Genomic DNA, 18942 nt, shown 5'->3' with positions numbered 1-18942 from the left:
AAATGGAAAAACTTCTAAGCAAACTAATACTCAAAATCAACAGGAGCGTAATTCAAGTTTAACATTTGAGTTTATTGCCATGTAATACATCTTTCACAAAAATAAGGAAGAGATTCGTGGTGGCTTTGCAGGGCTGGAGCCATGAAGCACGTGGGGAACTGGGTGGTGGGAGCCCCACGTCCAGGCCTCCTCAGAGGCTGCTGCCCACTGAGCTTTCAGGCCCGTGAGCACGTCCCCTCCTGATGGCTGAGAAGCAAGGAGAGGGCAGGGGGCACCTCAGTGACGCAGGAGCCTGAGGGAGAGGTTGTGTGAGCCCCTCCACCAAGGCTGCCTTGGGAGTCTGCCCTCTATCAAGATGACTAGGCTCCGAGAGACTGTCACAAGAGCTGACAGTCCTGCAGCCCAGTGACTGTCCCATGGCACTCAGAGGACAAGTCCATGGTCCTACCAGAAGCTCAGCTGCTTCACATAACCCTCAAATAAAAAAAAAATTTTTTTGGTTTAAAGGGAAAGCAAGCAAATAAAAATGCTTTGGAAACAAATTAAAGCTGTTAATCATTTCCCCACATAGGAAATAAGTATTACATAACTGCATCCCCCTCTGGCGGAGAGGACCGCGCCTCCCCCAGCAGGACTAAGCAGATGTCATTGCCGAGCCTCACCTCTAGCCTGAAGGCCTGTGCACGCGGTCTGAAGTAAACTCAGGAGTCAGGGTCCCCAGCCATGCCCAGGGACAGCAGAGGCCCAGTAGAACAGGCACTTGAGGGGGCAGTGGGCAAGCCGCACCTGCCTCCTGGACGGGGACAGGCCCTCCATGAGTCACTCGGCCTCAGGGAACTTGTGTCTCAACCCCTGCCTAGATGAGGAGGAGGAGCCCGGCGCACCTCAACAGCCAGCTGCAGGCGGCTCAGCCTGGCTCTCCCGGTGGGGGGACCACACAGGGGTGCACCGAGATGTCGGCACTTTTACAGAGCTTGGGGTGACCGAGGAGGGCTCCTCCCGGGCTCTCAGAAGATGGTGATGGACAAAATGACTTGGGCCTCCAGCCCAGGGACACGGGGACAGGAGATGCTGGTCCTGACACAGATGAGATGACAGCAGGTTGAAACAGGGTGCCCAGGCTCATCTGGCATTATGCGCTAAATTGAAAAGCAAATGCTTTGTTTCTTAGAAAATCAAAGTGGGCTCCTCGTCTAGACCGTGAAGGGGTGACACGTCCTAAAAGGTCCGTCCCACCCGGCTCTCGGCGTCCACTGCTCCGCTCAGCGCAGCCCGGGTGGCCGGTCCCCTCAGAGCTCCTCCTCCCTCCAGCTCAGGGACCAAACACACGATCACACAGGCCCAAAGAGTTTTTAAAAAAACCAAAAAAACCCACGTTTTTCATCTCACATGGACTATGGTATTAACAAACTGGTCTTTCCTTTCTCCTACTAGTCTGATGGAAGGAAAAAGATTGCTTTCAAAATTAAGCTTTTCTTTGCCCAGTGATTAATACAGAGTAGAGTAGGTTAACTTAATTTGCACTGGACTCCAATTTAATTTCAGCTACAGCTCAGAAGCCAAATCCACAGAAAAGTTAATCTGGGCTTCATGAGAAGGAGCCATTTGTTCTCTGAGGGAGGGATGCGGCGGCTCTAAAGGTCACCGTCAAACGGCCCAGGCGCAGCGCTCACGAAACCCTGGGCCCTCCCAGGCAACCACACACACGACTTCGTTTCCTGATCAATTCCTGTCTCATCACCTGTTCTCACTGATATTCCCTAATGTGAAAGGAATATCTTTCTCTCTCTCACACACACTAGACCGAAACAAAAATCTAGAACATGCCAAAAAAAAAAAAAAAGTGTGCTCAGTTGAAGTGTTACATGCCTAAGGCATCAGGATCCTGGGAAAGAAAGCTCTAGATTTTTGGTTTAAGAAATAACATTGCATATAGAATGGCAGGTTTTTATGTTTATTGTTGCGTATTTCCCCCCATTTTTGCGCTACAATCTAAGCTGAGTGATCTATTGCCAATTGGCACCGATTCTCCACAGCGTGTGAGGGAAACACGCTTGTGCAATCCCCTTTAGCAGAAGACACACCAGGCAATCGTCCGTCTACTTCTGATGCCCAGAATTACAGTGCCCGGAAGGGCCGCGTGGCCGGAGGGGCCAGGGGAGGGCGCCCTGCCCTCAGTCGGAGTCCATTGTGAACAGCTGGATGTCCTGCGGGTTCCAGTACAGGCCCACTGCCGAGTTGTAGACGAGGGACCAGACGTAGGGGATAAAAAACTCCTCAGGCTGCTCCTCTTCCACATATTTGAATTTCAATTCCGGAAATTTCTGCAATGAAAACGAGATGATCTTATAACCTCACAGTTCCATGCACAAGCAAAGCGGTAGTTTGCTAGCGGTGTGGCGGTGTGCAGGACGCCGCCTCCCCTCACTGGTCACAGGGCCTGAGACTTTAGCTATCCGGTGGCTCCTAAGAAAATGTCAATTACTGTGGGAAGAGCAAATAACACCATGGGTCCCGGTCGGCTAATGACAGCTTGGCTGAGCGTGTGCTGAGGAGGGATCCAGGCAGGGGTAGAGGTGGGAGGAGGAATATCACAACAGAACTGGACCCTGCGCGGGGTGCCAGACAAGGCCCAGGCCAGTGTTATTCAGCGTGTGGTGCTCAGGGCTGGTTCTGCGTGAGAGACGTCGTCTTCAGGGTCAGTGATTTGGAGATGAGGACTCTCCCCTCACAGTTCCTGAGCTTTGAACTGAAGAGGCGGCACGTGCCCCTGGGGAGTGTGGGTCTGGGGCGGGGGGCCCTGGCTCTGCGAACACGTGCAGGTGCCCTGGGTCTGCGCACTCCCGTCCTTGGGTATGTGAGAAGGTGTGCGGTTTAGCAGCCTGAGGTGGCACTTGCGTTTTAGCACATCGCCAGGATTGGGGCTTCTGATTTTCTAATTTTACCCCTGACCTATTTATTCCAGCCAGGGCAGAGGAAGCGACTCTGCTTTCAGCACCCCGAGGAGCAGCTAGAGTCCGCTCAAGGCCCCGGGGCCTCTTCCCTTGCCAAGGTGACTGTGCCAAGAGTGGCTGCAGCTTGGTGACCACTGTCCCAGGTAGGGTGGGGCGCTCAGGGTCCTAAGAGGAGGGCCTAGTGGAAAGTTGAGAGAGGGCTGAACAAGAGAGAGAGAGGAAGCGACATGTATCCAGACGTGTACCCACAGCCACATTTGTCACCTTATACTCGAAGGCAGGGCCCAGGAGGGCAGGGAGGTTTTCACCCACACGTGTTTGGATGTTTATCTGCTCTGTTAGCTGCTGTAGGCCCACAGATACTGGCCAGGCACTTAACAAATGAACGAATCAATGAACAATCAACCATACGTTGAGGGCCACCCGTGTCAAAGATACACCGTAGATGCTTCATGCACATCATCTTATTTAATCCTCCTGTCTGTTCATTCGTTCGCTGGTTCATTCATTCTATCGACTGTCTCTGCTCGGTGCCAGGCAGGCACCGTGTGGCCAGGGCCTAGGCACAGAGGGGCGCAGCAGCCACACAGCTCCTGCTCTCACGGAGCATCAGTTCTCATGGAAGAGAGAGACAAACAGCAGCAGCAAAACCCCCAACAAAACCGTTATGACAGGGCAGTGAGAGGGGGAAGGACAAGCTGCTCTAGAGGCCTCAAGGTGGAGGAGGCCGCAGCGGATGCAGAGGGAAGTGTGTTCCGCTGGCGGGGACGGCACGGTGGGCCCGTGTGTGTGTGTGTGTGTGTGTGTGTGTGTGTGTGTGGCATGAGGACCTCGTGCCTCGGGCGCAGGGGAAGGGCGAGCACCGGCGAGCAGGGACCAGACCCGTGAGCCACGTGACGGTGTGGACCCCACGCTGAGGTTTGGGAGGCGGCCGTGGCATGACGAGGACAGCACTGTGCACTGGCCACTCCGATCGATGCGTGGAACTGGAGGGCACGTGGTGGTGGGCGGGAAATGGGACTGAACCAGGATGACACTCGTCAGGGGGTTTACAAGACATGGAGGTTAGGGGAGGGGCAGGTAGGGGGCTACACACAGAGGTACGGGAATTTTAAAATAGCTTTCATGGTGATTAAGATGAAAAACATCTAAGTGCTGGATCCTCAGAGTTCCAGAGGATCAGTTCAGAGGAGCAGAGGTGAGCCGGACAGTCTTTGCAGCAAGATGAGGTTTGAGTCACATCTTGAAAAAGTATGTAAGAAGTCCTAAAAAGGAGGGCACCCGGTCATCGGTGTAACATCAGCATCACAGACGGCACAGCCCCCAGCCCTACGGCTTCAGTGGACACCGACTCCCCACTGGCCGTCTCCCAGAGAGGTGTGTACATAGGGACATGTACAAACAGGGTTGACAAGTGGCCAAACTCCAGCCCTGTATCACCTTCCCCGGATCTTCCCTCACACCATCTACCACCCACAACCCACCCCCTTTCCAAAACCATTCTGCTTCAATGAGAACCCAAGTCCTTCAGGCCATCAGTGTTCCTAATCAGTCCCGTGGCGTCGCCAGCACCGGCCGAAAGTCCGGTGTGTGCTGATACCGCTCGCGACTTACAGGACAGCCTCTTCAACCTGAGCTCTTCGGGTCAGTCTGGCCGACACGGTTTGATCAGCTCAGGGGTGTGGATGTGGCACCACTTCCAGCATTTGCTCACACGAACTGGGGTGCAGGCAGCCCCCAGCTTTCCATTCCCTTGTCGTCTACTCCCGAAGTCCCTTGACTCCCTCCCGCACTGACCACGTAGCAGCTGGGTGGTCTCCCGGGGGCTGGAGTCCTTGGCACCCTCAGTGAGCCTCTCCACACACTCTGTTGCTTCCAGCCTGGCAAGGGGGTGCTAGGAGGTAAGTCTTTGTCACGGAATCAGATATCTTACAGGTACCAACACAACAGTATTTTTTTCTGTGAAAAACCTGCATTTGTAGCAATAGGGGGCAGCTAGCGGCCACTACCAACCAGCACTTCCTACGTACCACGCCTGCCTGAAGCTTCCCACACAGCACCTGGCCAAGCACCTCAATGCCCCACCGAAGCTGCTATCACCAACCCCACTAAGAGGAGGCAAAGAGATGCTCAGAGAGGCTCAGTGCCTAGGGCAAGGTCACACAGCCTGCTTCGGGTAGAGTCAGGTTTAAAGCCTAGGTCTGACTGAGTGTGCAAAGTCACTTTGAAAAGTGACTTCGGAGTTCTAGCCCCCCTAGTGCTTTGTCCTTAAGTTCGATTCTCTTAGGTTCCGTGACACTCTTCAGGGTAAGCATGCCCTTCCTCCGCATGGCACAGAGCCCAGCACAATGCTGCTCCTTTAAAAAGCACCACAGTGATGCTGATAATCAAGAGAGGATGGGGGATGCTGTTTGGAGAACTTTTCTCCATAATAACGGAGATGGAAGTCCTAGTCATTAGGATGGCCTCAAACTTAGACAACCTCTCACACTGACTCAGACGTGAGGGGCCGGGGTGGGGGCGCAGAGGCGGTGGTTTGGAAAGGCCAGAGTCCCCACACTGCCTCTTTGGTTGGAATAATAACATCCCACATTATGGTAATGTCGCCATGAAAATGCACTTCTTGTTAGAAATAAAAATGACTCAAGGACGTGAAACCGTTTCTCCATCCAGTGACACAGCGGGGGGTTTCCCACGAAGGCCTGAGGAATGGGTGAGACTTACAGGAGCCTGCTCTCTGGACCGAAGGAGGGTGCCACGGGAAATGAAATGAGCACACTGTACACTGCTCTCGTAAGAATTCCTTCCAACTGAATTACAGAAACTTAGGCAAGAGCTGGTAATAAGTTTACGGGCTGGCAGTAAGTTTACCTGTCCTCGTGGCTTTGGGGAATTCTGATGACTAGTCAGAAGGAGCCATGAGTCAAAGGCTGCCCTTAAATTTTGCAAACGTGGGTCTGGGAAAAGCACTGGTTACCCCTATGGCTACCCTTCCCATCACCTGTAGAAACAGAGGTACAAATGCCTCAAGTTTATGTCAAAACAATAATCCATCTCACCTTCTACGAAGGTGCAGGTCATCTCTGAACACTATGGAGAACTTCCCTTTAATCTGAAAGCAAACCATTTGACCAGTAATAACCACAGCTTTCAAATGTTGGAAACAAAATTTCAATCTAAGGCTATGCCCAAAGTAGCAGGAACATCCAGTTATAGTATTATATATAACAATCCAGTACACAAAACAGTGTAAACTTTGTCAACAGGGGACATGTACAAATTCTACCATGAAGTTCTTCTTCAAGCTGATCAATGATTGTTTCTATTGAATTTCTCCATAAAAACTTTATAATCAATTCTGAGATTACAGCTAACATTTATTTACAGCTAACATAATTGATTATCACGTAGCAAGCATAATCAAACACTTGACATATAGTGTCATTAATCTCACTCATTTAATCTTTGAAACAACTAAAAAGCCCTCCAAAGGCAAACAGATAATTTGAGATTCAGCCCCATTCCCTCCCCATCATCCAGTAAATATTTACTGAGGGCCTAAGCACTGAACTAAAAATACAGCTGTGCCCAGGACACACACGGTCCCAGCATTCAAGAGCCAAAAGTCTAGTCCTTCAGACTCAGGCCCTTAAGAGACAAAGTTTACCATACACCGAGATTCTGATTTTAACCAGCCTGCCTCCTCCACAGGGTTGCAGTGGTAAGACAGTGACACGAGATAAGCCACGTGAGGGGCCTGCAGAGTGCCCACCGCAGAGCAAGCTCTCGATGAATGTTGGCTATTACTACCGACATTAAGATGGTACGTAGACATAAGGTATGCTCTTATTTTATAATGTTCAGTCATCAAACCTAAAGACTAGAAATACCAGGACTGGCCTGGTCCCAAGCCCACTTCTCTCATGCATCCAAATGGACACTTCTCACTTGGCAAGTGACTCCTAATAATAGAAACATGAAAGACCTGAGCCTCCCTGCATGAAAACCAGGAATAAGTGCTGACAAATGGCTTAAAAGCAACAGGCTTGTTTTCATAACCATCTTTAAAGAACAAAGCTATTTCGCTAAGAGAAAGCAGGCTCTGAAGAATTACCTTCTTTCTCTCTCTCAGAGTCAGGCTCAACTGGGAGGGAGCGAACTGGCCTGGGAGTGGTTCTGGGCTATAGTAAGGATGACACAAGGATCACTTTTCTAATGTATTTGACATTAGGAACGTGACCTAGGAGTTTGCAACCTTCCTGTAAGGTCATGTGGCACGTTCCACAACATCCAAGGTGGACCTGGGGCACGGCAGCTCCCCCCGTGAGCTGCACGGGGCTGGGGGGCTGCCCAGCAGCGAGGACACTGACCTTCCTGCTTGGCGCTCACAGAGACAACCCAGTGGGGTGCTCAGGGGAAGGGACCCTGACTGGAGCTGCCCACGTACCAGGCACTTCCTGCTTGACCAGTGAACACGCTCTAGGAAACAACAGCAGCGTCTCTCAGCTCATGGGTGTACTGCCTTCACAACACTCAGTGCGATTGGCGCTTATCCTGTTTATTAATTTGTTTACTTGTGAAACATTTGTCTGCCCCACTAGAATACAGGCTCTAAGAAAGCATCTGGCACAGTGCTGACACTTAAGAAATGACTCCACATCTGCACACGGGTCCTGTGACATGGGTATTAATTCTGTGATAGAGACAAGAAAAACAGGGCTCAAAGGATAAGTAACATGCCAAAGAGGCCACTGTCGGTAAGTGCTGGAGCCAGAAGCTGAATGACGCTCAGACCTCTCCGCTGTGGCCTTCCCGGAGCTGACAGGGACCCGAGTAGGCAGGTCCTTCTTAAAATGTCTATGGCTGATGTGGAAACTAGGTTTCCATTTCTTTCAAGTAATGATAATGAGCTTCAAACATTTTTTTAAATGTACCAATAAGTCATATAACTCGTGTGCCTGTGTTTCCTCACTGTGAGGTGATGTCATTGATCTCTAGGTGGCCCCAGGCTCCTGGCAAGCTGGGCAATTTGGGACAAGTCATAGCATTTCTCAGGAATCAGTTTTCTCACTTGTGTAAATGAAGGACCTCTGGGCTCCTTCCAGCTCTGACCGGGTGTGGTGTTATGAGCTGACCCCAATACGGTCTACACATGTGCACTCGCTGCCATGCCTCTAGGCGTGCTGGGCTGACCTGGAGCAAGGGCTGAACCAGCTGGGCCTGGGTTCAGCTGCAACTCTGAGGTCAAGTGTTTACTGATTTCTACTTAGCTGAGGCGTCGCAGTGGAGAGGGTACCTGAAGCTTCCTGAGCTTTCCTGGGGGTTGACAATAGATGGTTTTAAAGGCTGAGGTTCCTAACTGCTTAAAATTAAGAGAAACATGAAGCTTCTATTGAGCTGTCCTGGCCTGGGAGCTCTCAGCTAAGTGGGTTGAGGCTCCTGGCTTGGCCCTGCCTCTGCTGCCTGGTTAAGGCCGATCCCTCCCACAGACGGGGCTCTTAAGTGGCTGTGTCCCGAGTGTGCACCACTGCTCACTGGGGAACTGAAAGAGCAAACAGAGACAGCAGCATGAACGCGCTGCCATTACTGGAGAATCGCTTGGACGCGTAGACGGCACCGTGCACGCCCCAAAGCCATGGCACTGGCTCCCTCTCTGCTAGAGCCATAAGGGAATTGAGAGATTATTTCTCGGGTTGTTTGCTTGGAACTTTCCCCCAGCACTTAAAAGGTTCAGAAAGGGAGTAATGCTCTTGTTTTTCTTTCTGTTTGTGTACGTTCTCCAGGATTGGCCACACAAAGCTAACACTTGCCAGCACAAGGTAGAGCGCTTCCTTTTTCCTGGGGTGAGCTGTTTGTAAGACCAGTGTACGAGGAACACTTTAAATGGGTGCATAATGGGCATAAACCACAAAAGAGGCTTGAGGATACTATCCAGTCACACTGGGTGCATGTGAGTGCAGCCGCTGCACCATTAGCTGGGCCCGGCGCGTTTAATTCGACCTCGCTCCCAAATCTACCCGTCCGTCCACCCAGCTATAGGGAGAACTGACATGCTGTGAGACTTAAACAGACTTTCTTAGAACTATGTGCTCCTCTACGTTGTCTTAGAAGTCTGAAGTGCTAAGGAAAAGAAAGACAAAAGGTTTAATTAAACACTAAGGACACTGGAGACACTTTTTCTCAGGACTCAGTCCAAGAAATGTCATGGTCCGAATGTCAGATCAACAGCCTGAAAAAGTCACTCTTTCCCTTGTGTTTCTTGTCGAGCCTGTGGAGGACAATGATGCCATCCTGTGAGGCTGAGGAAAGTCCAGCTTCCTCACTTGAGAGTGTTCTCATCTCTGATGTGGCCAAAAAACCCTACTTGGGGGCCCAGGCCGCTTGGGCGTTCTCCGGTCTTCCCCGCTCTGACATCATCTGCTCTTTTCTACTCGCATCTCCCTGGGGCTCTCAGCACCCTTTAGGCTCCAGCCAGTGACTCTCAGGTGGATGTGCCCAGGAAGGATGGGGGCGCTGATGCGGTAGGGCAGGAATTCGTCTAGAACCGGCTGGCACAGGGCAGGGTGCTGGTCACCTCAGGCCCCAGCTGCCTGGCGGGGAGCCCCTGGCTCTCACTCCTCTCCTTCCCAGTGACTCAGCTCAACCCGGAGAGAAAACCCATCTCTCAAGCTTGCTGCTTGCTCTCAACCCAAAGCTGCTTACAACAATCCTGTTGTTTTGATTTTTGGAGCCAGAGGTAATGCTAGACTCCCAAGTGTGGCCAGAATGTTTTTATCAGCTCCAGTGAATCAACCTACCACAGTGGGACATCCGGACAGTCGGCTCAGAGACAAAGCAAAGGTCTGATTTGGTGGTTGAGATTTGGGTATAACAAGCAGACCAAACGCCTTAAAGCCTGTCTCTGCTGTCAGTCATGTGATCTGGTGAAAACCCACAGGAAGTGCAGAGAACAGATGTAGGGCAAGACGGCAATAATTTCGTTACCGTAAAAGTTCAATGGAGTTCTCCCTCTCCCACCTGAAGATTATACAGATAGTGTCAGAAACTCTAGCAAGTACCGGCATAGCTCCAGCAAGTTTAATACAATTTAAAATCAAATAGCTACACAGCACATTAAAAAAAATTTTTAAGACCATATTAAGCCTCTGAACAGACAAATAGATGGGTGATCGCTGGCCATGAGGCAGCCGGGGAACTGCGGGCAGATGGCGGGGGTCAGGATTGATTAGGTTAGTTACTATAAACAGCACGTGCAGGGCTTGCGGTCGGAGTCCTGCTCAGATGAAAAGAAAACCGGTTTCAAGATCCTGTCATTAGATAGCCAAGGAACCATTTACGTCCTTTTTCAAAATCCAGGGCTGGATTACAGAATTGGGGGATTATGCGCCTCCCTATCTTTCCTGCCCATGACCTATTGCCGTGGAACTTTGTTCCTTCCATGACGAGTCCTTAAGCCCAATGTTCGTGGGCATCGGCTACTTTTGGGGCACTTTCCTTGGGGCTAGACAGGAGAGAGGGGAATAACTGTTGCTCCTCGAGCAAGGTGCGTAAGTTAGTGGGGGGAAGAAGAGCAGGCAGGGAGTGGGACACAAGATGGAAAGGGGGCAGTGCCCCACGGGGGCTCTCTCCCAGGCAGTTCTGGCTAATACTGGGGGGTGGGGCAGAAGATTTTAGGTGGGCGTGAACAGCATTCTCTGGGAGAAATACAGAACCAAGAAATCTGGAAACATCTACATCATCAATTCAGCTAAACTGTTGCCTGAGCAAGACTGAAACGCAGGCTCCTCCCTGTATAACGGAACGAGTTACAAATGTATCGAACATCATAACCAAAAGAAGGTAGGTGCTGGCCTAGGAATAACAGCAGCGCCGAGTGTGGGGTAGTTCTAGTTTATGTGAATTAATTTTAAAATTAACAAAGAACTAAAGTCAAAATATAGGAAATTATAAAGGGCCACCTATCAGAAGTTACAAATTAAGAAATACAAAGCTAAAATTAAGAAGCCCGTGATGAGGGTGGCTCGGCAGACAGTCACAATACACTGTGCTTACAGCAACACCACTGCGGGCCATGCACAGGGACCCTCAGGGGCTCTGGGGAGTAAGAAAGAGGGTAGTCACTACGTTAGCAGACACAGATCCTGAAAGTTCAGGCCACCTTGAGCTCAGGAAATCGTTTCACTACTTCTGAGTGCCTACAAGTGACACTAACAGCTTCTGTCACTGAAGGCAAAAAAAACTCTTAGAAAAACACGAAGGCGACAGTATAAAGTTGACACCCATGCTGTGACGAGCTCTCTACTAAGTTACCATCACATCCTCAGCCCGAGTTTGAAGCCCACAGAGTCTGAATCTTCAGCAAATGTCACTGTTAGGCCCTTCTCACACAGACCCAGGCGGGGGGGTTCCCAGAAAGGAGAGAAACCTTTGTCCAGCTTTCAATTTCCCTCTCTTTTCTGGGGGCTGGAGGAGGAGGAAGGACAGGCTGTCCCGCTGCAGGGGCGGTGTGAGAGGGGCCTCGACGGGTGGGCAGGGTTCCGCCCTGTGGAGACAGGGCCCAGGGCAGGGAGAGAGCTGGCCCAGCACATGGAGGGACCCTGCGAGCACGAGCTGACCGCGCTGTTCTGGGACTGGCTGGCACACGGGGCGCAGAGAGGCCAGCAGCTGGGGACGAGATCGGAAAGGTGGGAGGGAGGTGGGCCTCGAGGAACGGCACAAGAAGTCTGTTTATCTGCAGAGCATGAATTGAGAGAACAGGTTGAGGACGGAGATTTATAATCTAGAAGTCATTAGCTTTGAGGTGGCCCTTGAAGTCGCCAGATGTGTCAGTTGCTCAAAAAGACTGAAGTGCATTATTGAGTCAAACTGCCTGTTTTTGAGGCAACTTGATTCTCATTCAGGAGGCTGGGGGGAGGAAGAGACTATTTTGTCTTCAAGGTGAGAGATGAGGGCAAATGTAGAAACTTTACTGGCAGAACTTCTGCTGAAAGCTGGGCCAGGGGGGAGTCAGGACTAACCAGAACTGCTGCCTTTCTGCAGTGGGGCTCTTCACTGGGAGCCAGACCCACACATCTGGCTGAGAGAGAGAGCCCAGAAAATAAACGCACGACTGAGATAAAATTCTAACGAGAATATAAACTCCATGAGGGCAGGAATTCCACCACCTACCAATGTGTACTGGAATATTGCCAGAGATTTGATATTAATTTTTGCTGAATGAATGAATAAATGACAAACAAATGAAGGGGTAAAAATTGTTTGTGGACAAACTCAGAGTTAAAAAAAAAAAAGTTTGGAAAATTGGATCCTGCACGACAGGTGAATTAGTGGAATAACTGCCCACAGTTATCTGGGACCACATGAGCCACATTCGGCCCACGGTACTTTGAGAAGTAAAGGAGCTGTCTTATTGGAATTCTGGGGCCCATACTTGAATCTTCAACAGTTTAATTTACTTCTCAAATTGTCAGCTATCCTACAACTATCCTATTCTTACTTACCTAGGAAAATCCAGCTCACAGATAATGGATAATGTTGATATAGATGGTCACTGCCCTATTTTATATTTTACACATATCTAATTATGGAAAATTAAGTGAACTTCTTAACATGTGCATGAGTTATAGATAGCTGTGGACTAAACTGATGCATAGTATGTAAACTGAGACAAGTTCCATTTTTAACAAGTCCTTTATGTTTTACTCTGGTCAAGATTGCACTATGGTTAAGCCCTAACTACTAGTATCTGTGATGATCTTTCTTTACACTAATTTTTTTTCTAGACTAATTTGTGAACTATGGGAGTAGGAGACAAGGAGTTAGAGGAAGATTCTGACTCATGCTTAGACAAATTCCGGCAAAACAAGGATCTCTGCCATATCCGAGATGTTAATGCGAAAGTTTTGTGTGGAATGACAGGCAGAGACTGTGGGGACGAGGGCAGACAGAGGTGTCCCTGGCACCTGGCCAGGCTAGTGTGCCCCTGAGTGAAGAAGAGTTCAGGAGATCCTATCGGGTGGGAACACAGCCTTGTCGCAGTATGTCAAAGAGATATCTGGAAAGAGAATTCCAACTAAGACAAATATGGAGATAAGAAGTTGTCTTAAAATTCTTAAGAGTTACCCTCTTTGAACATTCTTAGGATTTAAGTTGTAAGCAAACATGATAGTTTTTCAAGGCTTCAAGAGGCATTACCCATTACTAGAAAAGTCATGCCTTAATTATACCTTAGCAAGAAGTAAAAACTAGGTCCTGGTAATCAACATTCCCATTACATGGCAGGACTTTTTTCTCTCTGCTTATGGAAAGAACAATCTACTCTAAGCGTTATATGAAAAGTTTTATAGTTGCTAAGCCCATGATGTTTTCTTCAATCTACTCGCAGAAAATCCTACTTAAATCCCACAATTCTGACGAGCATTTTATAATCTATAGGAGTAAGCTCAGTCGTAGTACTCTCTAAGGCTGGATTTCCCAGTGACCCAAGCATGGTCCAAGAGTGGCTGGGCCAGACCTGTGTCTTTCCTGCCAAGTGCGACAGTCCTGGCCTCCTGGTTATTTCAACATGAGCCATCAATGAATCAAAAGCCCATAATGAGATTGTTTTCCTCTTCTCAGTTGTTAGGACTAACAATCAGGAAATCTAGAGGGAAGGGAACGGAAGCAGACTGCTCTAAAAGATTCCTAATAATACCATTTGCTGGAAAGTAGAATTCAGTAGTAAGTGAATCTACCTTAGATTCCACTCAAGAACGGTTATGTCAGGGAAGGTCCAAAATCCCGTAAATGCGAGCTATCTAGAGGACGAGATCTCCCAGCTTGAACGCAGCGAGTCTAGGTCAGCAAGAAAAATCCGAATTACTTTCCTGAGCCTTAATCCTAAGAAATCAGGGAATCATGGAATATCAGCACTAGAAGGGACTGAATACCCCATCCCAACAGATTCACCCCTACCCTTTAAAAAACAAGGTACAAATGGGCAAATAAAAGCACAAAATCCCTAAGAGTCATAAGGTACACCAAGTTAATTAGAATTTATATTAGTGTATAAATTTACATAATATGACATAATTTATACAGCAAGTTTAATGCATATCATGTATAAGTTTACTTTTTCAAGAAATTGCTCTAATATAGTGAACAAATCTATTACTTTAGCCCCAAATTCCTTCAAACTCAGGCTTGTTCTCTTTGAGAAAGCAGTTGACACTTTCTAAACATTAAAAAAAAAGAAAGAAAAGCTACTGATACATAACTTGTGTTTCTATCCTCTTGAAGTCAATAAATACATTATTTGATGGATTTAAAAACTTGACTTGGGGTTATGTATCACACTGCATGATATTAGTGTGCCCTTCTGATTTGCAAAATGGCTACCAATAGTGAAATGTTCAACTGGTTGAAAGGCTTAAGACGGGAGATGAGCAATGAATGCATCAGAAAGAACTAATTCTTAGGAAGAACTAAATTTACCGAATTTTGCTCAGGGTAAATTATGAGTAAGAAGCAGCAAAGACAGAGCAACAGGAGTGGGTGGGTAGTCACTGAGATGGAGACTGAGAAAAACTTCAGCGTGGTAGAGATGTGGGATTTGAGAAATAGTGCCAAGAAAGAAAACAAGAAAGGGAAACCTACCCTACTATATGTTAAAATAAACCATAAAGGTAACATAATTAAATGGTATAACGGCGTAATATTCTTCCCTCTAATTTGGACCATCATAGATACATACAATTTAGAATTTATACCTGCTATGTTATAATCACAGGGGAACGAACCAAAAAGATCTGTATGAAATATTTCATCTAAAGAAAACAGGACACATATTATAGTTTTAAAAAAGTGGTTGAGGCCGGGCGCAGTGGCTCATGCCTGTAATCCGACCACTCTGGGAGGCTGAGGTGGGAGGATCGCTGGAGCTTAGGAGCTCGAGACAAGCCCGAGCAAGAGCCAGACCTCATTTCTACTAAAAATAGAAAAAATTAGCCAGGCGTGGTGGTCCACCCCTGTAGTCCCAGCTACTCAGGAGGCTGAGGCAGGAGGATCACCTGCCCCAGGAGTTTGAGGTTGCAGTGAGCTATGATGATGCCACTGCACTCTAGCCTGGGTGACAGAATGAGACTCTGTCTCAAAAAAAAAAAAAAAAGAGGTTGAGATCCAACCATTTAAAAGTTCTAATTTTGAGAATTTAAGATTTAAAAGCTTCAAAATATACCCTAGTACCCGAAAGAATGAAAGCCCACCTCTCCCTCTGTACAATACTGCACGGGGAGTATCGCGGCCCCGCATTCACCCGACTTCCTCCTGCTCTCGTCCTGCTCCATCTTACGTCAGTGAACCAACCAACGTACTGTGTGGGAAAGACTGTGGGGTGTGGCAAGAACAAAGCAAAGTTCCTACCCTCAGGGAGCTGACAATCCAGTCAGGAGACAAAATGTAAATGCACAAATTAAACTTTCAAATAACAATCTCACTGCTAAATACCAAGAACAGTGATAAAGGGAATGAGCCACTGAAGTTTCTAGCAGGAAGAGGTCAGTAAATCTATCACTGCCGGGGCAGTGGCACCCAGCCCGGGAGAAGGGGTGAGCAGGTCACGCTAGGCGGGGGCAGCAAGGTGGGGGTGAACGGGGGTGCTGGGGCTGGGGCACAGAGTAGGCAAGGGGGGTCCTGGTAGGTAGTGGGGGCGGGGGCCGTGAGGGAGCACTGGGTCAGAGTCTGAACTGGACTTGGTTTTTCCTGGATTCTTCAGGTGTTGTGGGAGGGAGGGGAACGAAGGAGGTAAGAGAGGTAGTGCCTTTTTTTAAAGTGACTGGGGCATGGGGGCGATGGTGACGATAGTGACCTGTTTGTGGGGGCATCACAGTTCCCTGAACAAACCACGCCCCCTTCCCTCTCCCCACCCAGAAGGCATGTCAGAGAAGTGAGACCACAGACCAGTAGCATCAGCACTGCCTGGGTAGGCACTTGTGAGAATGCAAAGTCTTGGGCCCTAAATATTCTGTGATTCAGGAAGGCAGAAGAGAAATAATGACCAGAGATGAACAGAATGTGGATTTTGGAGAAGGAGCCTTAAGTATGGGAGAACCACACGGTCCTTAGGGATCAGAGGACTGAGACCAGAGACTTGCACAGGCATCCCCGCGTGCTGGAGCAGGAAAGATTTACACAGCAGCTGGCCCTGCAGGCCCCAGACCCCAGGCTGCAAGCAAGGCTTCATCTGTATTTACTGCGCACCCCACGGCTCGCATCACCGCCTGAGCTCCACCTCCTGTCAGATCAGCGGTAGCATTAGATTCTGCATTATTTCATTATGTATTACAGTGTAATAATAATAGAAATAAAATACACAATAAATGTAATGCTCTTGAATCATCCCCAAACCACTCTCTCTACCTGGGTCAATAGAAAAATTGTCCTGGGGCCAAAAATGTTGGGGACCACTGATCTAGCCAACTCTCTCATGTGGCATATAGGGAAACTGAGGCCTACAGTAACAATGGTTTATTTCAGGCCCCTTGGCTAAAATGTGGCAGAGATCAAACAAGAGGTCAGTATTTTGGGCCCTTGGCGAGGCTGGCCCCTTGGCACAGACAGAAAGGCTCAAGCAGTCTGCATGGGGCCTGGGAACCAAGTGAAGGTGATCAGCAAGAAAGAATATGGGAAAAGGTGCTCCAAGACGATCTAGTAGGTCCACATTTTGCTAGGAGCTTCCTAGTTCCACTAGCATGCAAACCATTTCACAAACAATTATTTTGGTTACTGCTATCTTCAAAGATTATGGTAATGGGAGACAGATTCTGAATAAAAGGTGCCAAGAGTTCTTCCTAATCCACAGTAGTGACATTCTCTTTGAAGTTCCCGACAGACTGCGTGGGGTGACCACGGCCCGTCTCAGCAGCTCCACGCCAGGCTGCAGAGCTTCCCAGCGCGCAGCGGCCAAGCAGGCAGAACGCTAACCCGAGAGCGCAGAGCGCTTTGGGAAATGACTTGGATTCCCTTTCTTGGACCAATCTCCCTGCCGTGAGAACGGAAGGCCAAGACTGCGATGAGCTCAAGACCGGAAAGGCTCACACCGGGCGATGAGCAAGCAGCCAGGGGCTGACTGTGCCGGTAACCACAGCTCCCCAGGGCCAGCCAGCGAGTGCTGGGGCTGGCGCTGCCACAGGGCGGAGGTGACTCCCAGCCTGGCAGCAACAGGAGCCTGGCTTGGGGGACTGAGTAACGGGGAGGGAGGCGGAAGGTTCAAGGAAACTTTGGGGTTTCTCAGGTCATTCCTGTCTTTCCGCCTGCCACCCTCTGTGTCCACTTCCCTGAAGTAGAGGCTGGACCATTCAGACAACTCAGGGAGACTCAAGAGTCACCAAATGGGCTCAGCGTCTTTATTCTAAGACTGCCACAGAGCAACCACATAGCCCATGGTTGGAGGGCATATTTTTTGGTCAATTATTATGCCAGAAAAGAAAAATAATACTTCAAATTCTCTGTTTTCCACAACCAACGTAGAGAGGGCAATAAACATGGACAGGTGACTTGATCACTGGTCAAACATGATCCAGCTCTCAGACCGCACATCACCAAAGACAGTACTCCCCGAAAGCTGATGAATGTGAAGTATTAATACTTATGAGCTGAAACAAAGGCTGAATCTTCCATTTACAAAAGCCCGTTCTTTGCCATTCCTGGTTCCTGCTCTTTCCCTTCCCTGCACCACAGGGCACAAGTTTTATGAATCTGTTTCCTTCCTCAGTGTGCCAGTTTAAAACTTGGCCCACCTTATCCCAAATGGAGTCCCGAACTAGCCTCAGGGCAGGTTAGAAATTTAACTGCACTGGTATAAATCCATGTAATTTGAATTTTTTCTATAATTTTCTTATGAAGAAAACATTTGCACAGTTTACAACTTTATGGACAAGTAATAACACTGCAGGCAGGTTAGAAGGAAAGTATGTTCAGAGGTGGCAAAGCAGTGACACTGACCATCAAGACCAGGATGCCACCGAGAAGAAGGAATCCACCCCTCCGAAGAGGGCTGCCCCTCGAGCCCAGGCCCCTCCCCGACACCGCTCCGGTGCTGGCTCAGGCAAGGCCACAGACACACGGGCGCGGTCTCTCACGGGCAGACCTGCGGGACAATGGTCAGAAGAAGCCAGCAGGGAGCCGGGAGCCACGCTCGTTCCTGCTTTCTCCCCGCCGTGGCTCTGCATGCCACAGCTAGGGCGCCGAGGTGGCATCATCTCAAATAGTAACCGAGGGACCTGGTGGTGCCCTGGGAGCCACCATGCCCTGTATCACTGCTAGTGTAAAAGCTGAAGCTGTGCCAGCACTCCACCCTGACTTCTGCCCCTTTCCTGTCCCCGGCTTGGACAGGCTGGAGGGCGTAAGAGGCAGGAAGCTGGTGTTTCATGCTGTCCATGGCAACTGTCACACTGACCACTTATTTGAAATTTGAATAAATGTCACGATAAGGAAGCACAAACTTTTAAGATTACTTTGTGCCTCTCCCATCTAGGTTATGAATGGTATAACAGGGAAAATTCAGGATGTCTGAATGTTTAGAGCTGACTCTGACACTAATAAGGTCAGACAAATAACGTCACCTCCTTGACACTCAGTTACCTCGTCTATGAACCATCACGGCTGAGGAGGCCCGCTGGGACTGGTTGGGTGCTGAAGTGATCATGCGGGGCTGGGAGCCCAGCAAGGGCCAGGCCCTAAAAGAGCCCACCTCCTGCCTCAGAAAGGTCACAGCCAAGGCAAACAGAGGAACTCTTCCCTTTCTCTATTTTGGTCTCTACCATTACTTTTTTCAAATTATCACCCTAGAAGGCAAAACATCCGTAGGTGAATCATTTGAAGATCTACAGTCATTTCCAAAACATGACAGTGGTTTAAGAGCAAGGAGTCCTGTATTTTATAACACAGGCTCCAATGATCCCAAATTTATATATTTCAATAAAGAAAGATATATTGCTTATCTCTTAATTTA

At 49.0% G+C, this 18942-nt stretch overlaps 1 protein-coding gene across 2 annotated transcripts in view; it reads right to left on the bottom strand.

The window, feature by feature from the left end:
- Positions 1-1875: 1875 nt before the first annotated feature.
- Positions 1876-18942, bottom strand: part of DYM (dymeclin) — a 281123-nt gene continuing 264056 nt past the window's right edge. For both annotated transcript variants that reach the window (XM_069468007.1, XM_069468008.1), the window contains one exon: positions 1876-2324. In XM_069468007.1, coding sequence (XP_069324108.1) covers positions 2175-2324 — 150 coding nt within the window. In that variant the 3' untranslated portion in view covers positions 1876-2174. The remainder of the gene's footprint in view (positions 2325-18942) is intronic.

The sequence above is a fragment of the Eulemur rufifrons genome, chromosome 5, assembly GCF_041146395.1.
Source record: "Eulemur rufifrons isolate Redbay chromosome 5, OSU_ERuf_1, whole genome shotgun sequence".
Classification (NCBI taxonomy): Eukaryota; Metazoa; Chordata; class Mammalia; order Primates; family Lemuridae; genus Eulemur; species Eulemur rufifrons.
Note: the sequence above shows the minus strand (reverse complement) of the source record. Positions and strands in the feature narration are given on the sequence as shown.